General features: G+C 65.0%; 3 protein-coding genes across 3 annotated transcripts; all 3 read left to right on the forward strand.

The window, feature by feature from the left end:
- Nucleotides 1-2,014: 2,014 nt before the first annotated feature.
- On the forward strand, nucleotides 2,015-2,314 carry EMIHUDRAFT_74433 (hypothetical protein; the record flags this gene model as incomplete). The annotated part of the gene is made up of 1 exon (XM_005775795.1): nucleotides 2,015-2,314. A coding segment is annotated over one exon (300 nt), but the record flags the coding sequence as incomplete, so codon positions are not given.
- A 2,775-nt stretch (nucleotides 2,315-5,089) lies between these two features.
- EMIHUDRAFT_458026 (hypothetical protein) lies at nucleotides 5,090-8,718 on the forward strand (the record flags this gene model as incomplete). Its single annotated transcript, XM_005775796.1, has 5 exons — nucleotides 5,090-5,718; nucleotides 6,019-6,106; nucleotides 6,176-6,274; nucleotides 8,121-8,177; nucleotides 8,340-8,718. 5 exons carry the CDS (start codon nucleotides 5,090-5,092, stop codon nucleotides 8,667-8,669), a joined length of 1,203 nt encoding a protein of 400 aa, XP_005775853.1. The 3' UTR covers nucleotides 8,670-8,718.
- Nucleotides 8,719-9,284: 566 nt separating this feature from the next.
- On the forward strand, nucleotides 9,285-10,389 carry EMIHUDRAFT_239702 (hypothetical protein; the record flags this gene model as incomplete). Its single annotated transcript, XM_005775797.1, has 2 exons — nucleotides 9,285-9,520; nucleotides 9,702-10,389. 2 exons carry the CDS (start codon nucleotides 9,285-9,287, stop codon nucleotides 10,387-10,389), a joined length of 924 nt encoding a protein of 307 aa, XP_005775854.1.
- Between the last annotated feature and the right edge of the window lie 1,137 nt (nucleotides 10,390-11,526).

The raw sequence follows: 11,526 nt of genomic DNA on the forward strand, positions 1-11,526 counted from the left end.
CTGGCAGGTTGGGCCACGGCAACCAGCAGGACCAGCTGCTTCCCAAGAAGGTCGAGGCCTTCGCGGGGCGGCGCGTCGTCGCTGTGTCGGCTGGAGCCCATCACAGCTTCGCCATCATCGCCGACGGCGCCGTCTGGAGCTGGGGCTCTGGATCCAATGGCATGCTAGGCCACGGCGACCAGCAGGACCAGCTGCTGCCGAAGAAGATCGAGGCTTTGGCTGGCCAGCGCGCCGTCGCCGTGTCGGTTGGAGGGGCTCACTGCCTCGCCATCACCGTCGACGGCGCTGTCTGGAGCTGGGGCAGTGGAGCCTTTGGCATGCTGGGCCACGGCAATCAGCAGGACCAGCTACCGCCAAAGAAGGTCGGCGCTTTGGCGGGGCGGCGCGTCGTCGCTGTGTCGGCCGGACGCCGCCACAGCCTCGCTCGCGCCGCCGACGGCGCTGTCTTTACCTGGGGCGAGGGCGAGACCGGTTGCCTAGGCCACGGAGAGGACCAGTCGAACCAGCTGCTGCCCAAGAAGGTCGAGAAATGGGCGCCGGGGCTGTGAGAAGGGCGTCCCTACCTCGGCTGAGCAGCCAACGTGTGGGGCTTAAGGCTGAGGTGGCAGCCGTCGGTGGCGGCAGCATGACATGAGCCACCTTCTGTGTGGAAACGGCACACTTGCGGTGTTTGTGCCGTTTAGAGATCAGTCTGTGGCAGTGTCCCCAGTGTCCACGACTAGGTCCAGCCCTGGGTGGCGCAGGTTGTGACATTTGGCGATTCCGCGACTTACTGGGCCCCTGAGCCGCTACCCGTGTGCGACTTTTTGTGGCCCGGACATGATACTGATAGTAAACGGGTCAGAACCGGCCAAACACAGGCTACAGCCCCACACACGCGACCGCCATAGCTCCTGGAGAGCATGCGCGAGTGACGCGCTGCAAGCCGCGAGAGTGGCATCAGAGGCAGGAACGACGTGCTCTTGCTGCACCTCGCAGCTGCACCAAGTGTGCTCGCAGTGTATGCCACGGCCACTGCCTGCGGCATTGCTCTCGTGCAGCTAGGCGATGCAGGTCCATCAGCAGGGCTCATCCAATGCGAGCGCACATTGTGCGTAGCCGCGGGCAGGTGGCAGTGCACAGCCGCACACCGGCTGTGGCGGCTCGAATGCCCCCGGCAGTGCTGCTAGTCATCAACTTGCGTATTAGGGCCGCAGCAGACTGCTGCTGTGGCAGCAGCAGCAGCCTGCTGCTGCCTGATTCAGTCAAGCCAGCGGTGCAGCGAGGCGTGCAGAATTCGCGCGGTTTGGTACCTCCTGAGGCTGAGCGCGTTCAGACTCGGTGACCGGAGTTGGATGGTCCGATGGAGCTCGGCGAGCTCCATCGGACCATCCATGGCCGGACGGCGGAGCGTGAGGTGGCGAGCGGAGAGATGTACCGCAAAGACCAAAAAAACACGGATCTAAGACAAAAAAATTGGTATACATGAATTCACAGTTTCTCCCGTGATGCAACGCACGCGCCGCGGAACCTGTGCCAACGCGACGGCCCCCGCACTTGCCGGCCTTCCATCGCCTCTCTCCGCACCCTTCGCATGCCCGCATCAAGAGCCGACGAACAGGTGGCCTCGCTCGCAGCGGCGGCCAACGACGAGACAGTACTGACGTCCAAGCTGCAAGGCGGCGTCTCGCCCAATGCTCTCGCGCCCTTTCAGATGCGCTTCCAGTACATGGGCCAGAATGCCGGAACGCCGCAATCGACGCTGCCGCTACTGATGATCGCAACGCAATCTGGCTCGCTTCAGTGCGTGAAGCTGTTGCTCGACGCGCACGCCGATCCCAATAGCAAGGTGAACTACCCCATGTTGGGCGAGACGACGGCACTCGACCAATGCTTTGCCTTCCAGCGCAGCATTGCTCGGCCGTCCTTTTTGGACGCTGCTCATCTCCTCATTGAGGCGCGGGCGGACATCAACGCTTTGAAGCGCGATCCCGACGGCTGCACCGAGCTCATGCTCGCGTGCCAAGATGGCGAGATGGCCGAGGCTCGTTTCCTCCTCGACCACGGCGCCGACCATGCCCTGTGCAAGACGAATGGCGCGACCGCGCTCTTCAAGGCGGCGCAGAATGGCCACGTGGACGCGTGCCGCATCCTCATTCGCGCGCACGCGACCGTCGACGCGCGCTTCTCCTCCGGCGCGACGCCCCTCGGCGTCGCGGCGGCCGGCGGGCACGAGGCCATTGTGCGGCTGCTTCTCTCAGCCGGCGCGGACGCGACGGTCGTCGCGTGTGACGACATGACGCCGAGCGACATGGCGGGCCAAGGCGGCCATCGCGCGACCGTCGCGCTGCTCGCGAAGCCGCTCGTCGACGCGCCCTCGGCTGTCCTCGCGCCCGGAACACGCGTCACCCTGCTCGGACTGCAGGCGAAGCCCGAGCTCAACGGTCAGCTCGCCACCGTCCTCGAGTTCGATCGGACGACGGGCCGGTACTCAACCGCGCTGCATAGCGGCAAGGACATTGCTCTCAAGCCCGCCAACGTGGCACCGGCTGGCGACGACGCCGCGGTGGACGTGACGGACGACGGAGGAGCGCTCGCCGCCGCCGCCGCCGCCGCCGCTTCTCCTGCGGCCCGGACGGCCGCCACTCCCGTGCGACCCTCTGAGGTGTGGGCGCTGCTCAATAACACCGGCTGCTCCATCCTCTGGGCGTGCGACCTCATCCGCCGGCGCGACTTTGACCTGATGCACCCATTCCCCACGCCGGCAAACCAGGCGGCTTCGGGGCCGACGACGCACCTCCTCGCCTTTGCCGGCGGAATGATGCGCAAGAAGGACCCCAACGGATCGCACGACCCGTCCAACATCGAGGGAATGCCCGAGGTGCTCCGGGCGCTGCTCGAGAGCCGAGCCGACGCGAACGCGCGCACGCCGGGCGGCGCGGTGGCCCTCCACCTCGCGTGCAGCAGCTGCATCCACTCAAACGTCGCCGTCCTCCTCGAGCACCGCGCGGACGTGAACTGCCCCGACGGCGAGGGCGCTCCGCCGCTGATGATGGCGATGCAGGAGTCGAGGCTCTTGACGGACGAGGCACGCGTCCGCTGCATCGGCGCCCTCGCCTCCACTGGGCAGCTCGAGATCGATCGCAGGGACAGCTCGGGGTACACCTCCTTCATGGCGGCGGTCGAGTGGGGCCGCGGCGCGGCTGTGTTGCACGCGCTGCTCTCGCACGGCGCGAGCGTCAATGCGCAGACCTTGCACGAGGGGTTCACGCCGCTGGCGGCGGCGTGCGCGGGCAACACGCGAGTCGCACCCTCGATCGTCAAGCTCCTGCTCGAGGCGAAGGCCGACGTGTCGACGCCCTTCAAGCTGCCGAGCGCGCCCACCTCGTCCAAGCAGACGGCGCGCGCGTGGGCCTCGGCGCAGGGGCGCGCGGAGGTGGTGGCCATCCTCGACGCCTGCTGCGACTTTGATCAGCTCGTTCAGAGAGCCATCGAGAGCAATCTGGAGTCCTCTGTGGACGCGCTCACCGATCGCATTGCGTCGGGCGACATCAGCGAAGCGCAGGCGGCGCGCCAACTCAAGGACGAGCTCGACGCGACCTCGAGCAGGCTCCGCAGGAAGGAAGTGCGGGAACGCGGCGCGGCGCTCTTCAGGCTCATCCGGCTTGCGCTGCGAGGGGCGGACCTGGCGACGCTGGTCGAGGAGGTGGCGAGCTCGGTCGTCACCTCGCCACGGCCCGAGGCCGAGGCGCCGACGGCAGGTGGCCGCTGCTGCCTGCAAGGCCTCAAGGGCGCCCCTCGGCTCAACGGGCAGAACGGACGCGTCGTCCAATGGAATCCGGACGGCAAACGGCGCTACAGCGTGCGCCTCGACGGCACGGGCAAGCTGATCTCCTGCCAGATGCGCAACGTCGTCGCCGTCGACACGGAGAAGGCCGCCTTTCCGCACGACTTCAACTGCACCTCCGCCGAGTTTGCCGCAGCACTGCAGGCCGAGCTGCGCCAGGCGGGCTCGAAGCGCGTCGTCCTCGACTGGACGCCGCTCGTGGCGGCGGTCAGCGACGTCGTCCAGCTTCTCCACATGATGCACGATCTCGGGCTCGTCTCGACTGTGGCCTCCATGGCCTCCATGGTCGAGGAAGAGGACGGCGAGCTCGCCGCGAAGGCCGCCGCCGTCCGCGACGAGTCCGCAGCCGCCTCGGACGTCATCCTCTTTGTGCAGAGCACGCCGGAGACCGCTCCCTTTTTCCTGGCGCATCGCGAGTTTTACGGCCCCGCGTCGAATATGCACGCGACCAACATCGACGAGCTCGCCGCGCTGCCGTGGCTCTGCATCAACGAGACGGCCACGATGGTGCCGAACCACTGGGCGCGCTGCTGCAAGAAGAACGACATGGTCCGGCTGTGCGTCAACATGGCTGGGCGCACGTTCACCTGCCCGATTTGCCACGAGGAGCGCGACTTCGCCCAGAACCCGTCGCAGCTGCCGTGCGCCCACTTCCTGTGCACCGACTGCCTCAAGCGGCTTGTGCCGACGGAGAGCGTGCTGGACCGGCTGCACAACAAGCCCGGCGAGGCCAAGCGGGGCATCACCTGCCCCGTGTGCCGCACCAACTTCCCCCAGCACTCGCTCGGAGAGCACGCGGCCGCACCGGGCGGCGTCGCTCTGTTTGAGCATGCTTGAATCTTCAGATGCGCGCGATCCTGTGCGGCGGGGCGAGCGTGGACCGGGTGTAGCGGGTAGCGCGCGTGTGCGATTCCTGCTTGTGCGAGCCCCCTACTGTGTGCCTTCCCAAGACGAAGACAAAAGCGCCAGGTGCAGGTTCGCACCGCCCACCGCCGCCGCCACTCGACGACTCGAGTCCACCGACGGCTCGATCGATCTGAGACAAGACACTTCCAACTTTCATGTGTGATGTGATCTCACCTGATCTCCCGAGTCGCGGATCGTTTGGGGTCGCCCCTGGCGTCCGACGCGCCGACCTTAAACTCACTGAGGGTACCCTCTCCGAGGACCCATCTCCGCGAAGGGGTTTTCGGGGACTCGTGGGGCGGGGCTCCTGCTCCAAGAGCGTGGGTGTGCAGCCTACTCGCGAGGGCGCCAGGCCGCATGGAGGTGGTCGATATTCCCTTCGACCGCACGACCGAGTGGCTGCTGGAGCGCCGGATTGTCGGCGCCAGCTACACCAAGAGCTTGCGCACCGTGCACGCCCGCCTCGCCGCTGCGCTCGCCGCCGAGCGGCCGGCCGAGGCGCCGGCGGTCGCGCAGCTCGTGCCGCCGGGGACAGAGCGGGCGTCGCTCACGTACTTCGACGCCAAGGCGGTGATGCAGGCGCTGCTCGACGCCGGGCTGGGCGAGAAGACGCTCTTCGGCGGGTACTCGAACGCGCACACGGCGCAGTGGGCGGACATCGTCCGCCGCTTCGAGGCGGGCTCGATCCACCTCGCCGACGCCGCCTCGGCGATGGCGCAAGCCGTCGGGTACGAGCTGCCCGCGCTGAAGAAGGAGGCGGCGCGCGCCGAGAAGGAGCTGTCGGAGCTTGTGCGGCGGCAGGGCGAGTACGAGCGGCTGGCGGCGGCGGCCGAGGAGCGCTACGTCGCTGCGTGCGACAAGAAGGGCCTCGGCACCGACTGCTCCCGCGAGGAGATCGGGCGGCGGCTGCGCGAGTCGCGCTCGCTGCTGCGCGCGACGCTCGGATGCCCAGATGCCGCATGCACACCCGTGTTCTCCGACGAGCAGTCTGCACAATACCATATCTCCCCATATCTCCCCCTATCTCCCCACATCTCCCCATATCTCCCCATATCTCCCCATATCTCCCCATATCTCCCCATATCTCCCCATATCTCCCCATATCTCCCCATATCTCCCCGCAGCACGGGCTCCGACGAGCACTCTGCACAATACCGCGTCCCTCCCTTGCAGCTCGATGTCTGTCCCCATATCTCCCCATATCTCCCCATATCTCCCCGCAGCACGGGCGATGGGCCGACGTTTGCGCACCGTCTCAGACCCCACGCCTGTCGCGTCGACACCAGGTTCGCGCGCGTCGCGGCGCTCTGCCAGAGCGAGGAGATGGGTGGGGCGGTCGAGTACTACCTCGCGTACGTCCGCCACTGCCTCGAGGAGCGGCTACCGCACCACCCATGGGACTGAACCCACACTGGGTTCGAGACTGTGGAGGTATGGTGCTAGGCCGCCGCCAGGCTCGGCGCCGACGTCGGCGCCAAGGCGGCGCCACCCGACGTGACGGCGGACGGCGCGGACAGGGCTGGCAAGGCAGTCCGCCAGCCCGTGAGACACACCACATCTCCCCACATCTCCCCACACCTGCTAGCACGGAGGACGGCCGACACACACGCGCACACACACCCTTCCTGTCCGTGCTACACGCCTCCTGGCATCGAGGACGGGGCCCACGCGCGCGCACACACGCTGCGCGCGCGACTGGCTCGGGAGCCGACACGAGGCCACACACGCTGTCGCCGGGCGAGTCGCTGGGTCCCGGACCGCCGGACACAAAAGATCACAGGGGAGATGTGGGGAGAGGGGGGGAGAGGGGGGGAGAGGGGGGGAGAGGGGGGGAGAGGTGGGCCCCGGACCGCTCGACACGAGAGCCTCACAGACGGCAGCTCAAGAGGTGGCGTTGCCCTGCGGACTTCACAGTAACGTAATTCACAAGCACCTCACACCGGCACCCCCTACCCCCCTACCCTCCGTCGGGCCTCGCCGCTGAGCCCTTACCCCCTACCCCCCTACCCCAAACCCGGCATTGGACCCCTACCCTTCCCCCCGGACAGCTCGAATCCTGCATGCACATGCACATCAACACAAAAAGAGAACGCTGCCTAGGCGGCCAAGGCAAAGGGCAAGGCGAAGGGGGCAACGGGCGGCGAGGGGGCTGGCGGCGGCGCCGCGGCGGGCGGCGGCACTGCGGCGCCGGCGGCGGTGGCGGACGCGGATGAGGTTGCAGCGACTAGTCTGGCGCGGTTGCGCAAAGTGCAAGCCCTTGATGCGTCGTCGGCTCTGGCGTCGGCCGAGGCCGAGGCGGCGGCGGGCGGCGGCGGCGGCGCAAACGGCGGCGGCGGCGGCGGCGCAAACGGCGGCGGCGGTGGCGGTGGTGGCGCGGAGGGCGGGGTCGACTGGGGGGGCGAGGAGGGAACCGAGGCGGCGGAGGGCGGCGCGGACGGCGGTGGGGAGAGCGGCGGCGGCGTCGATTGGGCGATCGAGGTCGAGGCGGGCGGCGGCGGCGGCGGCGGCGGCGGCGGCGGCGGAGTCGATTGGGGCATCGAGGCGGGCGAGGGCGGCGAGGGCGGCGCGGGCGGCGCGGAGGTGGACTGGACAGTCGAGGCGGGCGGCTTCGAGATCGAGGTTGCGGGCGGCGGCGACGCGGGCGGCGGCGGCGGCGGCGGCGGCGAGCCGACGCTGTTCGAGACGTTTGAGGTTGAGGCGCCGCACGACAGCGCTGCTGCCTGTCTGGACGGCCGACCGACGCCTCCATGACGCGTCCCTCACATGGCTGGGACATGTCCACAGGCGCTGCGTGATGCGCTGCGCGAAGACCTCCACCCTACCGACCCGGTACCCAAACCCAATGAAATCAAATAGGCGCTGCGCGATGAGCTGCTCGACGACCTCCACGAGCTCGATGGCTTCCTGAGCCAGCGGGCAGAGGCGGCCTCTCCTGGACCTCTCCTAGACCTCTCCTAGACCTCTCCTAGACCTCTCCTAGACCTCTCCTAGACCTCTCCTAGACCTCTCCTAGACCTCTCCTAGACCTCTCCTAGGCCTCTCCTAGGCCTCTCCTAGACCTCTCCTAGACCTCTCCTAGACCTCTCCTAGACCTCTCCTAGGCCTCTCCTAGACCTCTCCTAGGCCTCTCCTAGGCCTCTCCTAGGCCTCTCCTAGGCCTCTCCTAGGCCTCTCCTAGACCTCTCCTAGACCTCTCCTAGGCCTCTCCTAGACCTCTCCTAGGCCTCTCCTAGGCCTCTCCTAGACCTCTCCTAGACCTCTCCTAGACCTCTCCTAGGCCTCTCCTAGGCCTCTCCTAGGCCTCTCCTAGGCCTCTCCTAGACCTCTCCTAGGCCTCTCCTAGACCTCTCCTAGACCTCTCCTAGACCTCTCCTAGACATGTCCTCAGGCGCCGTCGAGCGAGGGGCTTCCGCCGGCGCTACAGCTCGACGGCGCGGAGATCGAGGTGCGGCGCCTAGACCTCTCCTAGATCTTTCCCAGACCTTTCCCAGACCTTTCCTAGAGCTCGACGGCGCGCAGATTGAGGCGCGGCGCGGCAGCGTTGGGCGCGCTCCCTCTCGGACCCTTCTCGGCACCTTCTCGGCACCTTCTCGGAGCGGGCGCGTAGGCGCGGCGCGACTGCGTGCGGCGCGCGCGTGCCGAACTCGAGGGCGAGCACACGCGCCATTTGCTGCTGCTCGGTGAGCCGAAGTACCTCGAACGGCAGGAGGCGTCGCTGCGGCAGCAGCTCGACTCGGCGCGCAAGATGGGCGCGCTTGCGGGCAGCCTCGCCACGCGGCAGGCGGAGCTGCGCCTTGAGCTCTCCGAGGCGCGCCCGCGGTATGCGGCGGCGGTCGCGAAGGTCAAGAAGTTGCAGGCCGACTTCGAGGCGACGCTCTCGGAGCTGCACTTCGGAGGCAAGCGCGTCAATTTGATGGGCGCAATCAATGCGCTCTAGAAGCTGCACCGGCTGCTGCGCGCCAAGCGCTGTTCTCTTTTGTAGTAAATAAAATAAATAAAAACGGACACCTCTCTACTGTGAGATGGGTAAAAAGGAACAGTAGTAAAACGCGTCGCGCCCGCTAAAAAATCCCTAAAAACCGCAGTGTTCAGGTGGGAGTTGGTGCCCCAGGAAGGCTCCATGGAAGCAAGTGGCAGATCTCACTGGCTCAGCGACGACGTCCTTGGCAGATCCGTACTAGAGTTGCGAAGCCAAAAGAACCTGGGACGAATTGACAGTCAACAAGATACCCAGCACCGCGCCCTACCTACAGCGATGCCTTGTCGCCTTTCAGCAGCTCCAAATAAAACAGAACCGCTCCCTCCTCGGCCACCACATCCAAGCCGAGCCGCTATGGAATAACTGGAGATTCCAGATAGATCTCCCGCAAGCGAGAGTCGAGCTGTGGACGGACGAGATGGAGACTGCATACTTCTTCGACCTCATAGACCGAGAAGGCACCCCCTTCGATGAGAACGAGTGGAAGGATTTCTTCACAGACCTCGCCCCCGATGAGATGGAAGACCGCATGATGGACGACCTAGATAGAGTCTTCGGGGCAACAGACGAGAAATGAATCTCTGGGAGGCCGCCGAGGCCCCGCCTGAGAGCGACCTCACAAAACAAATAGTCGCCGTCATCAACTATGACACCCACGAGATCAGCTACGCGTACGCAGAAGTTGACAGCCCGCCACAAGGCCAAGCACCGACGATCACATACCATGAGCTCTGGCTAGACACATCGAACAGGCCCCACCGAACTGGCAACACTATCGACCCGACGGGCCACATGATCGCTTCCACCGAGTCTACCCGAGAAACTTGGGATGGCGAATGAAAGGGCAAAAGGGACCAGAAAACGGCAAACACCGCAAGCTCTCCGATCTCACAATCCACAATATTACGGATCACCTCACCTCCAAGATCACCAAAGATGTCCGACCCACAACTGTATCGAGAATTGGAAGTCGACGACTCACGGTATTAGATTCGACGTTAATTTCGACCTCGTCTTTGGCTCCTTCGGAACCGAGCTCTCAGACGCCACCGAGGAGAGACAGTGGAGGAAGTATGTTCACAGGGCCCTCAACGTCCGCAATCGCAACCCGGCCCACCTAGAAGACAAAAAGTGCCGCCTCTGTGGAGTGGCCGAGGAGAGCATGCTACACCTAGTCGAGTGTATGCACTGTAAGCCACTGTGGAAAAAGTGCCTAACATTCTGCCGAGATGTCCTGGAGGGCCCAGTACGCCCGCAGACACATAGAGCCATTATCTTTAACCAAGAGAACTACGACACGTTGCTCCCCGAAGCGGCCTGCGCCTTCATCCGCCACGCCTTCAACATCTTCTATCACGACTTCGCCAACGTCGACAAGGGCTTCATGTTCATATGGCAGCGAGTCTACTACAGGGCCCTCACCTCCTTCCGAAGCGCGGTCAGACGATATGGCGGCAAGATCCGACTCCAGTACACACACCGCCTGCACACGTCCCTCACGGAAGTGGCAGGGAAGTGGTCTCAGAAGACAACACTCAACAGGAAAAAATTCGCCTCAATTATTAGCATCGACCAACAGGGGAACTCTACCCTGAACGACAGCTTCACAGCAGCCATAGACCAGGCCTACTCAGACCTTAAGGCTGAGGAGAACAGGCAACAACCCAGACGGCTCTAAGCATTCATGGGAACGACTCTGCAGCCACCAGACAGGCAGCGACGAAAGCATGCGAGACCCTTCCACACCCAGAATACCGCCCGCCATCGCCGCCGACCACGCCGCCGCTGCCAGCGCCACCTCCGCCGACCCACACGACCGCCCGACACCCTCTTCCGCCCTCGTGGCCACCCTGCCACATAACCTCCCCGCTACCCTCGCCCATCGACTCGAGGGAGCCCCGTCGCCCTCGCCACCCACCCCGCCCATCGCCCGCACATGCCCCACAGCCCCGCCCGTCTACCCTCCGCCACCGTCTCCACCCCGTGCCGATCGCCCTAGACACCCATAGGGGGGTGATAGGGTGGAATTCGGCGTTGATTTCTAGGGGTGCGACAGCGACTATTTGGGAGCTGTGACAACAACAAACGAGCTGTGGGGCAGGCTGCGAGCGTGGCGACGAGGAAGTTGGAACACGGCAATGCCCGAGACCTGACTCTCGAGACAGACGGCTTCACCAACGCGGCTCGACTATGCTGGTACAGTCGTTTACTGTTTGTTGCTAAGGATTAGCTCACGCACCAGGACAGCCTCTGGCTCGTTATTTTGGCTTGCCGATATGCATCCAAAGTTCCACGCTAGCTCCTCCTTCGTCACGTCTATCTTTTCGCAGTATCTCGCGAAAGCCGCGGTGGCTCCTGTATGAGTCCCCATATGACCATGTGATTTCTTGGCCTTCCTTGACTCCTTTCTCTGCAAACAGGACCATCACCTGCGCAGCTGCCTTGCCTAATTGTACCGTGTGAGGGGTGGCCCGTCTACCATCTACCGGTAGACCGGGTGACGGTAGACCGTTTGGTAGACGAGTCTACCGCAGTCTACCGGTAGACCGTAATGAACCTACGACCCCAGTCTACCGGTAGACTTGGTAGACCGCGGTAGACGCGTCTACCCCAGATCAGCCGCCGAACCAGCTGCCCTCGCGGCCTGCCGGCTAACGTCCGTCCGGCGAGAACGCGCGATGAAAGTGCGGTCTGCCGCGCGGGCGAAATCTGCCGGTGAGAGAGCTGTTGAGCGCGGTCGCTGTGGGCTTCACCTCATCGCCATTTCCGTGCGAGGCGTGTCTTTTATGAGATCAAATGAACGTCTTTACACACT

Source organism: Emiliania huxleyi (genome assembly GCF_000372725.1).
Source record: "Emiliania huxleyi CCMP1516 unplaced genomic scaffold EMIHUscaffold_293, whole genome shotgun sequence".
NCBI classification, from domain to species: domain Eukaryota; phylum Haptophyta; order Isochrysidales; family Noelaerhabdaceae; genus Emiliania; species Emiliania huxleyi.